At 41.7% G+C, this 21772-nt stretch overlaps 1 protein-coding gene across 1 annotated transcript in view; it reads right to left on the bottom strand.

Moving 5' to 3' along the window:
- Nucleotides 1–1232: 1232 nt before the first annotated feature.
- Nucleotides 1233–21772, bottom strand: part of foxn2a (forkhead box N2a) — a 24163-nt gene continuing 3623 nt past the window's right edge. Inside the window, exons 2-6 of the mRNA XM_037685125.1 lie at nucleotides 9819–10399; nucleotides 4548–4672; nucleotides 4313–4362; nucleotides 3603–3671; nucleotides 1233–1821 (exon numbers count right to left, since the gene is read on the bottom strand). Coding sequence (XP_037541053.1) covers nucleotides 1397–1821; nucleotides 3603–3671; nucleotides 4313–4362; nucleotides 4548–4672; nucleotides 9819–10385 — 1236 coding nt within the window. The 5' untranslated portion in view covers nucleotides 10386–10399 and the 3' untranslated portion in view covers nucleotides 1233–1396. The remainder of the gene's footprint in view (nucleotides 1822–3602; nucleotides 3672–4312; nucleotides 4363–4547; nucleotides 4673–9818; nucleotides 10400–21772) is intronic.

The raw sequence follows: 21772 nt of genomic DNA, 5'->3' as shown, positions 1-21772 counted from the left end.
CTTGTAAGTGGTTTACTACTCCTCTACAGTGGAGAAACAGTAAACCGCTTGTTTTTTTTCTGCACACCATAATAAAGCATGTGCACATGTGACACCATGATTGGGTGAGGGGGGAAAGAGGGCGGGGCTTAAAGACCCACATCTCTAGAGCACAGACTCTGGTTCCAAAACACACAAAAAACAAGATTTTGTGGCTTCGATTATCAAAATCGAGAGAAAGCGGGGACACTCGGGCTACCAATATATATAACTTTGGACCTAACGCACAGATGAAACAATAAAAACGTGTTCGATTATTAAACCACGTCAAAAAAAGAATAAAAACAAGTGTGTGACGTAGTTTCAAACTATTCATAGTGACCATCATAATAAAATCAGCACATAAATAACCTACAACCACACAGTGAACATCTGGCAGTGTGTGGCAGATGTTCACTTTGCATAGGCTGCCACCAAACATGACATCACTTTTCCAAATTAAAAAAAAAAGTCACACACGTCAATGAAAATGACTGACAGGATGAGCAGTGGGTCGGCAAACAGTGAATGGCAGCACAAAAAACTGAGCAAAGAACTCAAACTAACCTCGTCACTGAATTTGGCAGTGGCAGATTAATACTATTTCCACACCTCGTCTATTCTGAAGCGGAGCCGGAGCTCGTGTGGATTAGGATCTTAACAATACTCCGTTTGTTTTCTTCACTGGAAAGATGAACGACGAAAAGTCTGCCATAAATTAACGTCAGAAAGTTAAGGTTGTGGATTAATTATTGCATGTTTCACAAGAGGACTCATTGAGAAAGAGATACTTTTTTTGAAATAGTGGCGCTCTGTTTTTTTTTTTTTCTTTTCTTTTCTGTCTTTTTCTGTAGCACAAGGAAAAACTGGTAACACCAGGAGGTTAGATTTTGTTTGTTACAAACATGCACTCATTTGCTTCATAAATAGATTCACTTGGAAGAGGATAGAGGTTTGTGGAGGAAGCATGCAACGCTTTCAGTTATAAATCCTTCAGCTTTTTCCCCCCTTTTTTTGTCTTTTAAAAAAAAAAAAAAAAAAAAAGGAATCTTGAATCACAATATTCTCATCCGGCAGAAGCAGGCAGATCGTTTTTGGATAGGTATCTTGACCATTCTCCGTTGCCCAAATACCCACCCTCCCCAGGAGTCCCCCCCCACACCCTTGAGTTACTCTATATGGCTTTGTTCTCCTGTGTGAACGATACTATTGCCATTTGTTTGAAGGACAGAGATACTCCTAACCAAAAAAAAAAAAAAAAGGCTCAAAATGGCCAAAGAACGATCAGGTAAGGAGAATGAGGCACACTGGGACACACGCTCGGGGGTCAGAGGATAGGTTTCACAGGGTCCGGAGTCTTTTGGGGGCCAAAGGACCTTCATTTCCTGTTAAGTTTTGTGCTCTTGACAGTGCGTTTGGACCCTTCTGTGCAGCTCCGTATACCGGCGAGATGTAGCAAGGAGCCGGCAGCTTCCTTCAGTTCCTCGTCCAGCTCCGGCTTGACCTCGCGCCGGGCCCTCTTGCTAATAGGCCACTTGATGGCGGACGACCGTCGAGAAGTTTGCTGGACGCCCCTCTCGTCCCAGAGGTCGGAGTCCTCGTCGCTGTGGAAACCCTCGCTGCCAGCGCGGCGAGACTGTCCGCGGTCGCAGCCGCCTTCGTCCAGGGAGGAAAGGGAGGAAGAGGAGGAGCGGGAGGAGCAGCGCTGCAACGCCACACTGCTGTAGTTGTGGTCCTGCTTTGGATCGCTACTGACCAGGACAGCATCGGGTCGGGAGAGGTCCAACGGAACGTCAGCATTACCTGAGAAGAGCAGAAGATCCAAAGATTGGCAGACATACATACATCAGACCTTTTACCAGCTTGTAATAAGGAATAATAAACTTTAATAAACACAAAGTCTATCGTGACTTCTGGAAATATGAAAAGCAGAATTTAGACATGCCCTTTATGTTCAGGTTTAATCTTTTTTGTTTTGCAGTAAAAGTAAAAAGCTACGACCGAGCTAAAGGGCCATGCTAAGAAAAAAAAAGTAAAGCTATAAAATTACGAGAATAAAGTCACGAGAGACTTTTTTTTTTTTTTTTTTGCAGCTCTCGTTTATTTTTTCCACGAGTCAGATCCACGACGCGACCTGTCAATCAATCCAGTAGGCGTGTCGGCAAATGACCAAGCCGAAGCTAAATGCTCCTTACCTGCAGAGAGTTGGAATGTACCACCTTACTGTTAGCCGGTTCAAAGTCCTGATACTGATAATAATCTGATGCTGATGTGCTAACAGATTATCTCTTTATTTGTAAAACAAATACAAAAGTATAACTTAACAAGATGATCAACATTCATCATTTTACCACAGTTAAAATGAGGTAAACCCTGCTTTATCGTGTCGGAGTTTGGATAATATTACGACTCATTTAGCTTCGGATTGGTGATTTGTTGACACGCCTACTGGATTGATTCACAGGTCGCGTCGTGGATCTGACTCGTGGAAAAATAAATAAACGAGAGCAGCCAAAAAAAAAAAAAATCTTGTACGACTTTTTTCTCATAATATTAAGACTTTATTCTCGTAATTTTATGGCTTTTAATTATTATTTTTTTTCTTAGTGCGGCCCTAAAGCTCCGTTGTAAAAAGCAGAACTAAGATATGTCTTGGCCCAAAAGGGAAAAGCTGCTTTCAAAAATAGTTTACTGCACGCATGAGAAAGCAGAATCAACACAGATAGAAACAGTCCTACGGTAATCTTAGCAACAACAAAAAATCTTTTTTTAAAAACAGCTGCAATAAATACAAAATTATGAAATGCTGGAAATGAGACTAGGGCAGAAAAGGTCAACTTATCAACTTCAAGGAAAAACATGACAAAGTTTTCAAAATCACAACTTATTATCTACAATGTTAAAAGATCTGATAATGCTAACAACACTGTGAAACTGAGTTTATTTGTATGTACCGGTATTATAAGGAAGTAAGAAGTATTTCCACACATAATTTGTAATGTAATCAATAAGACACTTGCTTAGCAGATGCTATCAGCCATGAAGCCATGTAGCATAAAATACCCCTAAAAGAGCAGATTGCAAATGCATTTTTAATTTAGAGAGGAATTTATAAAAGAAGATAGAACAATAAAACTACTGTTGGAAATGCTGCAGTTTGATGGAGCAGCTAACCTTGTTTTCAGTCTTTGTACTGTGCAAAGTTGAGCTAAGCTAGTGATGAGTCCAACAGCCCTGAACCGACTCAGACCAAATGAGCCAGTTCCCAGAGAAGAGCTGCAAGTGCAAGTATGAGCTAAGCTAAGCTAAGCTAAACTAAGCTAAGCTAAGAGAATTGGCTGTTATCACCAGTTTCCAGAATGTCAAGCTCTTCAGTGCGTTTCAAAACAAATATCAATGGGAATAATTATTTACAATCAGGAAGTAGTAGCATTCCTAAATCATAGATCTAGAACTCAAGCTTTACATGACATATAAAAGCACACGAATTAAAATAAAAAATAAAATAAGCAATGGCTGGGAGGCATGAAAGAGGTGCGAGACAAAGTGTAGGTGAAAGCTTGGCTGCTTGTGGATTTCCTTACATGGGTCAACGTGGTGCCCGGGGGCAGAGTTTAAGAGCATCATGGCAGTGGCAGCATCAATATCAGACTCTGGAAGAGGAGAGAACATGCATGATGGTCAATCTAAGGTATGAAAGCATGGCGGCATGGCATCTCTACTCTGACTGGGTGGATTGGATTCGTCAGTAAATGTTGGGCTTGGCTCAGGGCGATCCAATCAGCGTTTACTGAATGTTTTAGAGGACAAACAGAGACAACCCAGAGAAAAAATAAATAAAGCCACTGACAGAGAGAGTGCATCTGATCTTCTTAGATCCAACAAAGTGTCTGAAAGCCTCGGAGCTCACTTCTGGAGCTCTAAATTATTAATGATCACAGTGAGACTGAGTGCTCAGCACTGAGCACCAGCAGAAACTCTGCCTGTTGTCAAGGTTACAAATCCAAGAGGCGAAGAGGGGAAGGGGGTGAGGGTGGCCGAGACATCGAATGAGAGCTCTTAATGTTATGGTCTACATGAGGCATCAATGAACTGAAAGCAGCACATCAAACCAAGAGCTGAGGACAAAATGATGCTGGATGTTTTGGGACTGAGATGTGGCAAAAGCAACACAATCAAAATAGTGCACAAACACAAATTAGAAACACTGCACTATTTATTCTTGTTTGGCAGACAGCTTCTATTATTCCTATTAAAATGTCACAAACTAAAATATTTCTCCCTTTGGTCTCACCTTTGAATGAGCAGCCTTGAAGAAAGAGATGACGAGGAGGTGAGGAGGCACTGCAGAAAGTTAGCAGAGGACATGGTCAGATTTTGTGGTCTTGAGAAAAATAAAGAATAGGTCCGTACAAACTTCCTTAATACGAATGTGTGAATTCAACAACTGGTTAAAGTTAAAAAGTTAAGGTTAGGGCTGGTTAAGGTTAAAAGAGCAAATTCCTGCTTGACAAATCCGCAACAGTTACCTGGGTGGGGAGGCCGGGGGCGTGCAGAAGGCATGTGCGGCTGGGAAGTGCTGCTTCTTCAGGGCTTGGATGAGGTTGGGGCGATACTCGGGGTCAACACACCAGAGGGAACCTTTCCCATTGACCTGTAGGACAGAGCAGGCTCAGTCACACCTCCAAACACACAACAAGAGACTTGACGGAAAATTAGTGGGAGACTTAATTTTTTTAAAGGTTTTCATTATATGCATGCATTCATTCAACCTTTATTTATACAAGTTGTCTTATTGAGCCATGAGGACTCATTTACAAGAGGGACCTGTTCCAGACCAAACATATAAAGTACAGACAACAATAACAATAAACAATGACAACAATACATTACAGTAAAAAATGTAGTTAAAATAAGAGTAGTATATAAAACAATAAATCAGGGTGTCATAAAACGGGGTGAAATACTAAAGACAAGAACATATCTGCCTTAATTTTTCCATTGACATTATCAAATGTTTGAAACCCCTTAAAGAAATCAAAGTGGACAGCTTCAGTTCTTGTTGCAAGGTGTTCCAATTTGCAGGAGCCGAGTAGGAAAAGGCCTTTTTGCCAAGTTCAGTCCGCACTGAGGGAACGCTGCAGGTAATGATGTCCTGAGAGCGCATGTTGTCACTGCACTGACGACGTGACACGTGGGAGGAGATATAAGAAGGCAGCAGACCAAGGAGGGATTTATAGATGAAAATGAACCAGTGTTAGAGCCTATGTGTAGATAATGATGACCAACTGACCAAGGAGTACAGTGCAGTGATGGGTATGGTAGTTACAACTAGTTATGAATCTTAGCGCGCCATGGTAGACAGCATCCAACATCTGCAAGGAGCTGGCAGGGGCATTCATGCATTACTGAGGCCTAAAAAATATTCAATTCAGTTTATTTGTATAGCGCCAAGTCACAACAGAAGTCATCTCCAGGCACTAAACAAATACATTCATATACATGAAAATTCACTTATTAACATTATTTATCTAAGGTAGGGTAGGGTAGGGTAGCCAATGGATTGCACTGTCTTCATTTCGTCGCAGTCTCCCATCCTGAGCAAGCAAAAAGGCAACAGTGGAAAGGAAAAACTCCTTCATAACAGGAAGAAACCTCCAGCAGAACCAGGCTCAGGACAAGCGGCCGTCTGCTTCAACCAAACAGGTTCAATACACATTTGCCAAGCATTCTTTATTTTTAATGTTAGCCTGTTTAATTTGGTATCCTGCAGTTCTTTTAGTCTTTCTGAGCTCAGTGTAACACTTCTTCATGGGTTATCATCAGCAACTGTGACCAAGTGATTAGTGAGAAGTCAACAGTAGCAACAGGGGTACTTTCCCCCACTTTACTCCTGATAAGTAAAGAAACGGGTAAAGATCTTTAAAGATTAAAGGGTCCTGCATACTCCATCCAAAGTGGTGAAATCAGCTCTCATTGAGGTAGTTGTGTGACAAATATTGCATAATTTTGTCCTCAGAGCAGCTTCGCCCGACTCTTCTCGACACAAGGCCCGGGCTAGAAGTTTGTGGGCGTGTTCATCAATGCGGAAATACGCTCGGACATTCAGCTGTACGACTAAACAAACACTAAATTAGTCAAAGGACCAAAAACTCCTGGATGGAGATGTGCAGACGTGTATAGAGGAGTCTGCTGAAAAGTGTGGCGATCTCTTCATGATAGATTTGTGGCCAGACGGCAGACGCAGGGATGGAGTGGAGACTCTGGCGGGAAAAAACCAGTGTGGTGACGTATACTGCAGAAGGGAGGGTTTTCCAAGAGCTCTGCGTCTGTGTCTTGCGGACTATGAAAGGTGTGCGCAAAAACAAACGTTGCGCAACCACATGACCACGAGTCGATTGTTCGGCTTCGGATGGAGAAGCATGGGCCCTTAAGGGACACTTTGAAATCGATTTGGGGTGACTTGTACAACTGAGTTACTTTAAATAAACCTTTTTATTTTTTTACTGAAAAATGATGTGGAACCAAAGCTTTTTGCAGATTTGTTGCCACGTAAAAAGCACTTGATACCAAAGTTGTTTTGAACAATTATAAACTTGTATACCTTTTAAACAAAACACAAACTATACTGGCAAACATCATTAGCACCTGTAGCTAAATGGTACCTATGTGGGAATACAGTACAATAATTCAAATTTCACCACAGTAAGTCTAAGTTTTCCATGAATGTCCAGGCGATGGTTCTCCACTAAAAGTAGACTGATTAGTTATTTAGCCAATATTAGGCACTTTTAAAATATTGAGCTTTTAGCACATTTGTGCAAACTTGTGAATGATTCAGCAAAAGCACATTTTCAAGAGAAGATTATCTTCTATAAATACACATTTTTAGTTGTCCAGGATGTTCTAAGTGGTGTTGAATAAATCTTAACAGTCAAAAAAAGGCAACTGGACTTGATTTATGAATGACATTTTTGAAACTCATCCAGAGAGCTCTCTCAATTAAAACTAAAACGTGTTTAGTTCTTGTTTTTAAAACGCATTTAAATTTAAGTTAAGCACAAATGTTCTAATTTTGCTGAATGGAAAATACATAAGATAAACAAAAAAAAAACATTTTGGTGTTGTACATCAGCTTCAGCGTAGAACGGTCAAACTCTATTCTCTACAGCACAAATTCTGAAAAATCTGTTCAAACTTAAAATATTTAAAGACCTGTACAAACAGGAAACATTTGTTTGACAACACTGTGTGAACAATGACTGCGTCGAGGACCAGAGTGTGCTCCGCTTTATCTGATGGTGGCGTTTTCTGCCTCAGTATAAAACAGAGCGGAGCAGGGAGGGAGGAGAATAACCTTGACTCAGATTACCAACCAGCCCTGATGCAGGAAGAAGGAAATGTCACCATGGCAACGAAAACCACCAGCCAGCGTCATGTGAATCTGGCGCTGGCGTCTCAGCAGACGAAGGGCTCACACTGTGCACCTGCACTGCACCACGCTGCTGCTCACAGCCGTCACCTCCCAAGGTGGGAAAATATCAGGTGCTCAAACCCCCCCACCCCCACCCCCCCCACACACACACACACACACAGCATCAGTGAAGTGAAAGTTCAACTTCCACGCTTGAATTCTGATAGGGCACTTAAAATCCCTGCACTTACATGTTGCAACACATTTAATTACACAAATGATAAAATGGCAATTAAACCCCCTAGTCCAGAGGTGTGCAACCTTTGTGATCAAAAGAGCCATTTCTTTCCCTTCGCTCACTAAATAAAATGTGTCTGGAGCCACAAAACCTGCTACAACTAGGGATGCACAATATTGAATTTTGGCCAATATCCGATATGTTAAAACTTATTTGGCCGAAAATCGTTATCGATATATACTTTCCTTTGTCAGAACATAGCCCTCTTATTTTGGCTTATTGGCTCCAAAAATTGTGTAACAGCTGTAAGAGCTGGTGACATATATTCAGTAACAGCCATATGCATAACACTTTAACTTATATTAAATGAAAAGTGTTAAATATTATTTATTAGCATTAGTCACCTGTGATGCTGTCTCACTTGTGGAGGCTTGTTCTGGGTTTCTAGTTGCAGTGTGGGATCCTCTGCACTCTTGTGCATGAAGGACAGACTTTTTAAGTTCAAAAGTTTTTGTCTATCCGTCGTGCTGAAAGACTAATCATGCTAACGGGGCTAACACGACGTCCAAATGTCTGTGGAAAGACTCACCCAAGTGCTGTCGGCTATTAGCTTCTCATTGATGTCGGAAATGACGGCTTGTAACTCAGGTAAGGCTACGTCGGAAAAATATCCCCGACTGGAGACGATGTAGCGAGGATCAACGTAGTCTAAAAATCTTTGGAATCCGACATCCTCAACAAAAAAAAAATTCCACACCGCCGACATTTTGAAATTGCCTCTCTGCCATGAGATCAGGTAGGTGCGCGTGACATCATCACATTGTGCTGCCGCTGCAGGTATCATTGTCACTGGGTTGTCACAAAAAACAGCGCCTTTTATATCGGTGAGTTATTTTGATGAAAAGTCCGATGTTGAACTTTAACGCTAATATCAGCCGATACCGATACCGATACCATACCAATAATATTGTGCATCCCTAACTACAACTGTGATTATCAACTGATGGCCCATGGGCCACCGAGTTTGTTGGAGGGGGGCTTTTCTGGCCAGTGGGGGTGGCATTATAAAACTAAAATTATATCATGAATTTTAACATTTATTAATATTTTTACATTTTAAGACAAAAAAAGACCATATCACGTAAACAAAAAAAGTTTATACAGATTTTGATTAAAAAAAATTAAAACACTGAACTCTGCAGGCCTATGTGAGGAATAATAAGTAAGCATCGGGCGGGGCTGCAGTAGCTCGGTGGCTAGTGCTGCGGTCTTGTAACCCTGAGGTTGCGGGTTTGAACCCAGGTTGTGTCAGGAAGGGCATCCAGCGTAAAACAAATTGCCAAAACTTTCATGCAAGTGGTGACCCCTGAAGAAGGGAGCAGACGAAAGAAAGTTACTTACTACCGGTACTTCAACAATTTTCCTGTGGGATCGATAAAGTTCTTATCATATCTTACTAATGGTTATTGGGCAAAAATGTACAAAAATATGACAATAAAACGGTCAAAACTAGCCTTTTCTGTTGTGGGTATAAAAATCAATACAATTAAATTTAATTAAGTTTTGGTGAAAGCTTCAAAGAGCTACAGACGAGGGACTAAAGAGCCACATGTGGCCCATGAGCCGCAAGTTGCAGACTCCTGCCCTAGTCAGTTCTTTTCTGTTTTATTTAAAGGAACATTTGCACAGTATATGAAGTATTTGTGTGTTATTTTGTCAAAAGCACATGCAGCTTTAGAATTTTTTAATTGTATGCATGTTAAACTCAACTCAAACAATTAGTGAATTAAAATTGTTCCCACAAACTTTTCTCTGTTTAAAGTTGCTTTATTCCTGCAGCTTGATGTTTAGGGAAACCATCTGGATGTTTCTCCCTGATTCAAATAGTTGAACTATCTTGAAGTGCTACAGGAAATAAGAGCTTTTCTTATTGTGCTGCGTTTGCATTTCCTCTGTAGGAGTGTCTGTAACCTTGACTGGATTCCGCTGTTATCACAGCAAAAGTCACAAAGGTCCCTCCAGCTGTATCAACCTCCCAGACACTGCAACATAACCATGTGGTGTTTTGCTAAATTTCATTGTAACTATTAATATAAAAGTTTTCTTAGTGCGCATTTGTGTTAAGAAGTCAAACCTCTGCACACCTACCTTTCCCAAGCTCCTGTCGACCTTGCGGAAGCATTTGTTTAGAGACAAGTTGTGACGAACCGAGTTCTTCCAGCCGGTGGGAGCGTTGGAGAAGTAGGGGAAGTGCTCGAGTATCCAGCCGTAGATTTCTTTGACGGGCAAGGACTTGCTGGGAGACTGCTCAATGGCCATGTAGATGAGGAGGGAAAATGAGAAAGGAGGCTTAGACTTCAACGAGTCCCGCTCCCTGCCTCTATTGTGAGACAAAGATGATGAAGGGGAGGATGACGGGCCCTGGTTTGACCCGTAATCTCCTTCTATGTCAAAGAGGGAGCTGCCGCTCGGCTGAGCTTCGGGCCCTCCGAGAGTGAAGTTCTGAAGTAGGTTCTCGTGGAGCCAGTTGAGGTTGGTGAGCTCCTCGTCCTCTGTGCCTCCGGTACGATCCACATTCGTCGCGAGCGGGCTGGATGCACACTCTGCCTCGGGCAGGGTTCCCATGCCACAAACACCTCGAAGTCCTGTCCGCTCATCTTGCATACCCGGAATTTCCGTTTTCTTATCTGGTGACATCCCAATGATTGGACCCATTAAATCCAAGTGGTCTGGAGAGAAAAGAAAGAGGAAGTCGTTAGTGTTTCTTGGCTGAAAAAAAACCAACAAAAAAAACGCTAAATCAGAGGTTTGACTATAAAGTTATTTTAAAACAAAACTGGCAGCATGAAATAACTGGATGTGACACTTTAGAATGATGCACTCTTTCAAGAATTGCTCGTTTTGCTGTTTCTCTGGAAGCAAATCGCTGTATCCAACGCTGCTTCTACCACACTTCTTGGTAAATGGACTACTTATACAGTGCCTTTCTATCTTATCAAGACACTCAAAGCGCTTTACACTACAATCTGTGTCCTTATTTACCCCTTCATACGGCACTCTACTAGATCTCTACAAAGCTAATTGAACAAATCATTCTAAAGAGACTAATCAGTACTTTATCACATTCATACACTGATGGAACACACATCAGAGGCAATGCGGAGTTCAATGTCTTGCCCAGGGACATTTCAGCATGTGGCTGCTGGTGGATTCAAACCCCCAACTCTTGCATTGGCGGACAACTGCTTTAACCACTCAGCCACATCCGCCCTACTTGGTCTTCCTACTGTTCCTTTCTTTCATGTCTAGTGGGGACAAAGAGGCTCTAAGCTCTCCCTCCTCTTGACTCCAACAGAGGACCTTCGAGGACATCCTCTCAAACAACTGAACTGACTTAAGACTCCACTTCTCCACACCTACCTCATCTAAAGCAAAAACCTAGCTGCTCGTTATGTGGAAACGAGCATGAGATCATCCAGTCGCTGCAGGAATGAGCAGAAGGCCCGCATCTTACCGAAAGGATGGCTCTTAAAGACTCCTCTACATTCAGCAAGGATCAAGCCTCAATTAGCTGCATGCCAGATGAAGTAGTGTAAAGAGGCTGCAAATCCGTGAGATAGCAGCCATTTAATGGCACAAAGAAATTCTATGTCAGCGGTGATTTATCATTAACAAATTCCACCCAAGTACCCTTATTTAGACAATGACACTCGTCTTGTTTTTACATGGGCTGTGAGAAAGCTTGTTAAGTAGACACTACCATGGTTTCAGTAGAAGCTAATGCATTGTATTGTATAAAAAGAGATGTCATTTTAATAAAGCCCCTTGTTTTACTCCAAGTTTAACAACAGCCGTTATTATAAAAAACTATATAATGTAGGAAAAGGTTTTGCACGCTGCTTGGAGAGGACAAGAGCATGAAGAGCTCAGTCTTTGTTTCAGCTCACAAAAAGCTTTATGTCCTGGGTGTCACCATGACAACCATGCCATCTCTTCAGTACAAGCAGAAATCCCACAAACAAGAGTCAGTAAGATAATAAGTAATCCACGCTGGCTGACTCGGCCACAGATGACCACTAAACATCCCCGCTCTTCATCATCCCCACCCCACCATGTTAAAACACTCATCCCCGGCGAACGCCACACGCTTGGGTTCTCCTGAGGTAGTCCGAGATGTTCTGGGACCTGATCAAGGTTGGATAGGTAAAGTCGTGCCATGTACTGAACGGACATCTCTTCTCATTTCTGTGATAGGATAAGAATTGGGTCAAACTCGAGAGTGTTTGCACAGTGGCTGTGACAGGAGAGGGAGTGTATGAACACACAAATCAGTTTGTAAAGCCAGTCAGAGAGGACAGGAAGGGGGGGAAGGAGGCATTAATGCATTTACAGAACAACCCTTCAGCTCTCACCAAGAGATAAACATACAGCAAGTTGATTCTGTTTAACTTAAGAATGGCATTCGAATCCAAGATCATCTTCAGTTTTAAAGAAAAACTTTGTTTCTGCATCTGTAATAAATCCTGGCTGCTCTGTATGTGACATTTGTCTACAATACACTTATCTGAGCTTCAGTTTTCTTTACAGCTTCACCAACATGTCCTGGGGAACTGCATCTACTTCTGCTTTTTCAGTCCCCGGCAAAAAGAGAATAAGTACCGACCATACATTTATTTCCCATCTAAATGCAAAAAATGCAGCATGGACGAAGCAAGAGATAACAATAGAGAAAAGGTTGGATGAATTTAAGAAGCTGTGCAGGAAAAACAGAAAAGCCAGACTTGAACATGCAGGAAAAACACAAAGATAAGTGGTGGGAAGGTAGGACGTGCAGGTTTTCCAGTCTAGGATGAATCACAGCTCTCAGGAAAGTAGAGCAATCAGACATGTCAGGCAGCATGAGGACTGCTTTATTTGTGTCGAACGTAAATTTCTGCTCACAGATATCTCCTGACATAATAGTTTCTTACCTTGATTTAATTTGCAAACAATAAGGAGATCAAGTAGTGTACAGTTACAAAAAATATATAATTTATGCTGCTAAAAACATTTGTGACCCAGGGTTTGAAGAACTTTATTGTATCATTATAACCCCTTGACATGAGTCATCCTGCTTTTATGGAGTCCTGAAGAGCGCATTTACAGTAGTTGTATACCAGGGATGGGCAACTTCATTTTTTACTTCGTGAATAGCCATATTGTCTTTTATTGTCAAGCACTGCACATTGAATAGAAGAAAGTATTCTTCATGGAATCTATAAGTGGACTCCTCCTTGAATTGCCACCTTATCGTAGTGGAGGAGTTGTTGCGCCTGAATGATCTTAAGAGCTATGTAGTCAGGGGCTATTGTAATTGAGCCTGGAAGGGTCTCCCAAGGCAGACTGGTCATAGGTGACAGGTCAAAACACGTGTACAAAGAAAACAAGAAACTCAGTTATCGGGGCCCCACCCTGGAGCCAGGACTGAGGGAGGGGCTCATCGGCAAGTGCCTGGTGACTGGGTCTCTACTCATGGAACCCTGTCAGGCTCAGCCTGAATGAGCAACATGGGTTTGCCTTCCTGTGGGTCCACCACCTGCAGGAGGGGCCGTACGAGTTAGGTGCATGATGTCATAGGCAATGGCTGAAGGCAGGGGCCTTGGCGCTCTGACCCTGACTTGTCAAAGCTGGATCTTGGGACATGGAATGTAACCTCTCGGGCAGGGAAGGAGCCTGAGCTTGTGCGTGAGGTTGAGAGGTACCAACTAGATATAGTTGAGCTTAGGCCTGTCATGATAACCAATTTTGCTGGGCAATTAATTGTCTCAGAAATTATTGTGATAAACAATGATATTGTTTGAAATTTGACAATAATTAGTAATGTCAAATTTAAGAAGAAATGTTTGTTAATTTTTGTGTGTAGTACCTTTTTTGACCACTGAATGGCTGTATAAGACTGTTTGAACTGAAGGATGGATAGTGAGGGAGCAATAAGCGTGTCTCTTTAAGAAAATGGGAGGGAGGCCCCTTGATGTGGCATGGGCTGTCTCTCCTTCCTGTTTTTCAGTTCTTAAAATGGTGGACGCTCAGTGTGGTTTGAGCTCTTTAGCATAGTATTTTTCACACAAAGCTTTTAATTAAAAAAATCATTAAACAAGTTCTCAGCTTCTTTTTGCAGAGAAAAACAACTTTTTAGACAAAGGCACGTATTTCAACTGTGAATATTGGAGCTTTGACAAGACGGAGTTTTTTTCCTGAGGTCAGCCTGTTAGCTTAGCTCGTAACTTAGCTTCTCAGCTTAGCTGCTTTTAACGATGAAAAAACACGATTTTGGACGGTTAAAACAGATGTTAAGGAGAAACGAGAAAGGGAGGGGTCAGTGAAGAGCACCGGAGTTGAGCCTTTTATCATCCAGTAGAAAGAGACACGAAGAAACGATAACGCCGATAAATGAAAATGAGGTTGATAATTATCATTTATCATGCAATTGATTGATTTATTGTTTATTGTGACAGGTCTAGTTGAGCTCACCTCGATGCACATCATAGGCTCCAGAGACAATCTCCTTGAGAGGGGCTGGACTTTAATCCACTCTGGAGTTGCCCATGGTGAGAGGTGGCGACCTGGTGTGGGTCTACTCTTTGCCGCCTGACTTGGTGCCTGTATGTTGGAGTTTTCCACAGTAGATGAGAGGGTAGCTTCCTTGCGCCTTTAGGTGGGAGTACAGGCTCTAACGGTTGTTTGCACCTACAAGCCAAATGACAGTTCAGAGTATTTGGCCTTCTTGGAGTCCTTAGCTGGGGTGCTGGAAGGTGTGCCAGCTGGGGACTCCTTTATTCTGCTGGGGGACTTCAATTCCTACACAGATGGGTGGATCTATATTGAAAAACTCTTTCAGACCTTTCTCTGCATTTTTAGACAAAACATTTGGAAGATGATTGGTCAAAAAGTGTCTTCTTATAAACCTACTAATATTCCAACATACTGCCTGTTAAACAACACTTCTGACAATATTTAGGATAAAAGCATGTTTTCTTGGTCTGGTTCCGCCAAAACCAACTTGAAACCTGTTTTAAGCCCACAAGTTTAATTTAGGCATTAAAACATTTTTATTTAGACTGTTTTCTGTTGCCTCAAGAATCTTTAACATTATGATGGCTTGTTATAAATATTGAAAGTTGTTTATTGCGTTTAGGATGGCGAGGGCTAAAGTTCAAATATTCCTTCAGGTCTTCTTTTTGGCTATGGGTGGTAGAAACAAAAGGTATGAATAAAAATTGATGCACATAGGAAGAAAGTATGACATGGCAGAGCAAGAGATGAAAAAGAAAATTACAAAGTCCCACACAATAATCTTTATTCTAGGCAGGCAAACCACTGAATGAAAACAAGTGACATTAAGCAAAGGAAGAACAACTGAATTTGCAGTTTCCCAAGGATCCTTAGTTGTTTATCGGGACTTTAATTTTAACCCGATGACTCCGGTCTGACGCTGAACAATTAGGTCACGGTAAACCACAAACCGACACAGGTGTTTCTAAATCCAGATGTGACAACATTGAGTCCTTTGATTGAAACGTGCAGGCTCGGTAAACACTCCAACATGATTGTTGTTTCTACTTAAACAGCTCATAAATGACACCCCCTGTAAACCTGGCTGAGTTTTATGGAGTCAAGATGCAATAAAATCATAGAATGACTGACGCGATTAGACTAAAAGCAGAAAAGAACTTTTGTCTCGGTCCTTTTATTTCCACAAACTTGACCTCTCTGCAGGGATCTTGGGTCGCAGCGAGAGCGGATCCTCTTTAAGGAGCACCGCCAAATGACTTTGATTTAAATATCAACAAAGGCATGGTGGACAGATGAGAGGGCTGCCTTGCATCCAGCCAAACACGGGAAACATTTTACCATGACTGCAGCTGGTCAATTACCACAGCTTTTGCAATGATCACAGTTATCACTGCTCTTATGGAGCATAACAAAAAAAAAGGCATCAAAGAGAGGCGGCTGAAACTGCAGTAAATAATAGGACACTAGTGAGTCGAGTGGAGAGGAAGCTAATAAAGCAGTCTGGCCTGTTGACTGCTGCTCATCCTTGAAAATACACCCAAGCTGCAATGGTGCTGACCTAATGGCTCATCTGCAAGTTAAAAAGCCCTGCGCGCTGCCAGCCTCATCATATTCATGTGCAAACAGGCAGACTAACAGCAGGTGCCACGGCACATCTTCCCCTCCCTTCAAACTGCTCTTTTATCCTGTTAAGCACTCGGCCTATTCAAAAATACACAAAAACACATGGAGATGGCTGTAAGTGGCGAATCAAGCAGTTGGCGTGTCAAATATGTACGCAAGAATGCCTTAACAAAATGAAGAGGTGTTGCTTTTTGAGGCGTTTTTTTTTTTCTTTCTGCGAGTACAGGTAAGTCTCGCGATCGGGACTCGGTTGCCACGACAGCCGATGTTGTAAGAGAAGCAATTGTGCTCATGTCTGTGCATGGAGAGAGCTAATGTGCAGAGATCAATACAGGCGGAAACTGCTGAGGCCAGCAGTCTGCTGCTGTTCTCCACAAACCTGTCTGACAAAGAGCGGAGGGAGAGGCAGCAGCCAACCTGGATGTTATGGCATTCCTAAGTCCACTGAGACACGCTTTGTAAAGATCGATCCGTGCGCCGAACGGCAAAGCTTGGGCTAAACCAACATCTACTTTCAGTGGGTTTTTTTTTTTATTTTATTTTTTATTTGATCAGCTGAGCACGACTCCAAAGCAAAAAGTCCAGAGATTGCGGATGTTAACTGCCGTGTGGTCATGTGATCACACCACACCCTCTTCGCACGAAAACACAAACCAGTTACACAAAGGTGTGTCTGTCACAAAGCCCCACGGTGACGGCTGTTATTTGAAACTCTAACTGATATTTTGGTCGACTACCCAGTCTGGTTGGAGCTCTTATTAGCACAAACGTGAGGTGGAGTGGGACAGAGGAAGAGGCAAACGCTGTTCGTTTTACAGTAGGGTCAAACTCCGTCACAAGACATAAAGTTTCTGTTCCGTGTGAAGTTTAATCAGGCTTTATGGTTCGTTTTTAAACAAAGAGACCGGTTAAGTGTTAACCGTTTAATCGGTGGAAGAGGTGAAGGCAAATGAAAATGCTTGTACAAAGCATTACAACTGGGCCCACACACTCGGCCCATACAAAGGAGCGGTTGTTTTTCCTCTAGTCATGTTTCCGAAGTGCTCAGTATTCACCTCGCAGTTTCAAACAGGGGCCTGGGAGGGAAAGGAAACACCTCCCCGCCTGTTGAGGAAGTTCATTTTCAGAAAACAAATTCAGACTTCACACAAAGTTGATTAGGCCCTCTTTACAGCAAAATACTGGAAGAAGGAGGCCCAGATGCAGGGACGCTCTTTACTTCGGCAAATTGTGAATTTCATCAACAAGTAGCGTGGAGAAACACAGGCCGATCCTGATGCACTGACGATGCAATTCCTCGGAGGAAAACACAACAAAAACAACAGATTATAATTCCGTTTATGCTCGTCGAATGCATTACATTCACACAGAGACTTCAAACTCAAACACATCGAGTTTTGACTGTAAACAGAGGTGAAGCCTTCCAAAGTGCACGCCAGCCCCCAGCCAACACTGAAACCTTATCTCTCTGGTCATGTGTTTGTGAGGTTCAGTGTACCAACATTCACCGCTGATCAACAAGAACCTGTAAACTGCAGTCAAAAGCCTTGTAACCAATGGCTGACAGAAGCTTTTTTCCTCAATAGTTTTATGGAGGAAATGCCTTTAACAGCTTGAACCAGCTCACATTAATGTTCTCTGTGCAAGAGACTGTAAGGGAACACAAGAGCGCTAAGCATAAATAAGGCCCTGCATTAAGCCTTCATTGCTGAGTACAAACTAAACTCTTAGCATTACTTTAAGAAATACATAATGCATAAGTTTGTGATCTCCTGCAATATTGAAATATGTCACGAGTATATGTTGTGAGCTCATTGCACCTCCTCCCACATCAAATATTAGCTCGGTTTCTGGAAAGTTTACATGTTTGTGTTGGTTAAAGTCGATCAGCTGTTGAAGGCCATCTTGAATTTTACTGACTCCAAATGTTATTCAAGTGTAGATGTACATCCAAAGATTACTTTCTGAGAATTGATTTTATTACAATTTGCCCAGGAGTTCATGAGATATTTTGGTTAACAGACACAAACACACAAGCGCAATGCAAGAACATAATTATTTGCCTTGGATGGTGGGCAATAAAATTAAAATGCAGACAAAATGTTTCATATTAAAGCATGCCACATGCAATGGGTGCGTGCACAAATCATGTTATGTTATGTCAAGGCTATTCAACAAAACTACTCAGTGGGCCGCCGTTTCTGAAAGCCAACAGCTCGGGGGCACCTTCTTAGCACCAGCATAACTGGTTTGTTCCACTTTGGAGTAAGCTGTTCGGGGAAGAATCAGTTTAGTGTTGCGTTTTTCCCTGACTGATGAAGCCTTCTGGATGGAAGGTGAAACGTTTCAGCAAAACAATAAATTGTCCAGATGACCTGACTGAAAATTGTTGGAGTCCTGAATAAAACACCAAAAAAAAGATTCAAAACCATTTTCTTAATCGCAGTATGATTCCCTACACTGCGTAAAAGAGCAACGTGATCAAAAAGTATTGAACACTAAAGAAGCTTTAAGGTGCGCAATTAAACTTTTTATTTAATAGTCCTAATGCATGCTCGGTAATCCAGGTGGATAAATCTAACAAGGTTAAATCAGGTCTTGTAGATGGATTGTTCTTGTTGATGCATTTCATCTTTTATCCAAAAGACTTCTTCAGTCAGAAGGAGTCTTTTGGATAAAAGACGAAACGCATCAAGAAGAAGAATCCGTCCAGAAGACCTGACTTAACCTTATTAGATTTTTATTTAATTCTTTATAAAGAACGCTGGACAAATCAATACATATCAGACACATATAAAGACACAAGTGCTAGACTGATCTCTTATGTACACAACCAAGTGACAATAGCCTTGTCAGTTTTCTGTTGACTTTCATTTAGGTCAAACCAAACTCATTGAACTTACTTATATTAGACGAATTTGATCATTTTTAACACAGCCTGCATTATTATTGTCACGTTGCAGCCAATAAGACAAATCCTGCTAATTCTAAAAGTGATATTGAGACAAAGACCCATTGTGAGGCACAGGGCACAGCTGTCCCTTCGCTCTTCCTTTCTCCCAATCAAGGAAACGGTCGTGTCACCGTCGCCTTCAGTGAGGCGGGCTCTAATGGGCTGTCTAGAGTTCGCCCCGTCAGAAATGAGATGAGCACAGGAGCAGTCAGGCATTTGGGAGGAGGAGGAGAGGGAGGAGACAGAGGCAGAAATGACCATCGATGAAAAGATGTAAAATAAAAAAAAGTGCAGGAGGCTGAGGGGTGCTACACAAATAAAAACACCGCATACAACTCTAAAAGAGCGCACAGATATTTAAAGGGGCAAAACTGAGGAGTCTGAAAAGAAGAACATCACGTGCAGTCTCTTGTTCTATTGCGAGATGTCACACTCAAGAGTGTTTCCGGAATGACTCTCAGCTGCTACCACGCACAATTTTTGCCCAGTATTTGTAAATGGACCGCGTTATCGCCATTTTTGGATTAGCTGTGCGAAGAGTAAACTTCAACTATTAATGCGAAAAGATTTATGCATAGAGATGTCGCACAATGAGGAGCATTTGTAGTAGGTTAGTTATACCAGATACAACCAGTGGTGTAGTCTACATTTTTGTATTGCGTAAACCGCGGTAAAGTTAAGTTTTCCATTGGACGTTGGGACACCATTGAAGCCACGGAGCGCGAACGTCCAACATAAAACTAACTCTACCACGGTCGTTCCGTATACTGTGCTTAGAAACCAAAGTACACTGGTTAGTAGAATGTAATTTATTTTGATTTTTTAAGCGTATTGAACATTTCCAAATTTCTCGCTTATATTTGAATAAATGAACAACAAACGTTGTAGAACAGTTGGCTTTATATTAAAAACATGTAAAATTTATAGAACAGTATCAAAGCAAAACATGTTCAAGTATTAAGTAGTAAGTACAAAAGTATTAATTATACAATAATTCGCTGGATAAGCGAATGTAATAAACAAGTGCGATTGTTACGGAAGTGTTTAACGTATCAATGACACGTGCAACGTGTCACGTCTCATTGGGCACTTAGTGGGTATACTGAAACTCTTACGCCTTTCTAGTGGGTTTACTCCATATACCCGCGTGTCACGTAGACTACACCACCGGCTACAACTGAACCATAATTTAGCATATCTATTAAAGGTTAATTGGCTGTAGCAGCCATCTTGAATTGAGTCGGCTCCAAAAGTACATGAAATTAATATTTCCTGAAAGTTTCAATAACATTCCTCCAGAGGTTCGTGAAATATTTTGGTGACAGACAAACAAACGCACGCTCACATACACAAGCAAAAACGTTACTGCCTGTCTTTCAGTAGCAAGAATGAGGATGTACATTTAAAGATGAAGGCAGCACACAGTTGAAAACGCAACGCTTCTGAAGGCGTTCCCATTCACAGCACAAATTCAGGGCTGCCACCCATGTTTGATTAGCAGCATGTCACGGACACTGAACGACAGCAGACTACATCCTCCCGGGGATGTCCCTCCTAAATCACACAGGGGCTGCGTGGGTAACTACTCAAGCAAACTACTACAGAACCTTACAGACTCTTACAGAGCTGAAACTTACTGAGCATCGGCTGATATGAAACGGACAAAATGAGGGGAAAAAAAATTAAGATTACTTAATTTTGTTGACTGGAAATTAGAAAGAAAAGCTCTTATTTATTTTTTTTGCTTCTTTCATCGGATTTCAACAGAGTATAAAATTCACAGCGATGGGGCTTTTCAACACAATTGTGGAAATAGGGTCACTTCAATAGAGGAAATCACAACTTATTTTTGTTTTTCTTTCATTTTCTGCTTCCTACCTATACATTTACATTACAAGAATACAAGTAACCAAACTCAACCATTAAACTATTCAGTACAATCAAAGTCACAACCTGGTAATGGCAGGTTTTTCACAGAACAGCAGGCAAATGCAAAGCCTCCAGGTTTTCCATTCAGCCAACTTGTGAGAAATCAGATTTAGGTTGTGTTGAGCAATCCCCAAAGTTTCTGCCACATGGATCAGCTTTCGCAACCAACTCAAAACCACAGCCACTCAACTGCTGTGGATTTCAGTAGACTCTGCCTTTTATTTGCCTCAGGTCAAAGTGCGCTGTTCTGTGATAAGACAGATAACACATTTTAAACTGCTGATCGGTGCCACTCTTGCTTGGCTAAAAAGACACGTTCTACATTTCAACAGTGAGTCACTAACTTGTTAGGTTGTTTTAAGCAAAATATATAAAAACTTCTGGTAGCCGAACACACGGCCCTCTGTTGCTCTGGCGGTCTGTTTTGTCTCGTTGTTTACCTGTCACACACCCTCTGCTCAACATCTTCCTGTTCTGTCAGCACAATGGAGTAAATACCCAATAAAGTACAGCTTTAGATGTATTTAGTGCAAGAAAATTGTGATCAGAGTGTCAACATCCCTAAATACAATGAAGAAAATGACGATCAGAAATAAGTTTTACCTAGCATTCTTTGAAGGAATGCATTTCACATGCCACCTTTCATACAGTTCAGAACAACGTCTTATGTTGAAGCCATGTTGGTTTTAGAAAATGCATTTTGCACAATCTCATGCAATATTGCAAAATGCCAAGCTCAGGGGTTTAGGTTTGTTATATGCAGATCAACACAACGTCAGCAATGCAATGAAATGTTCAGGACGAGAAAAGCTGTCTCGACTCACCAAAAAAACAAAAACAAAGCATGCAACAAAACTACAAAAACAAGGCGCCAAAAGTGAAAAAGAAATACATCTACAGTAGCATGGTCCTATTAGCAAAGAGGTTCTGCTGGGAGTGAGGTTCTCTTAGCAGCATGGTCCTGTTAGCAGCATGGTTCTGTTAGCAGCATAGTCCTATTAGCAGTATGGTTCTCTTACCAGCATGGTCCTGTTAGCACCATGGT

Source organism: Nematolebias whitei, chromosome 1 (assembly GCF_014905685.2).
Source record: "Nematolebias whitei isolate Nwh7 chromosome 1, NemWhi1, whole genome shotgun sequence".
In the NCBI taxonomy this organism is placed as follows: Eukaryota; Metazoa; Chordata; class Actinopteri; order Cyprinodontiformes; family Rivulidae; genus Nematolebias; species Nematolebias whitei.
Note: the sequence above shows the minus strand (reverse complement) of the source record. Positions and strands in the feature narration are given on the sequence as shown.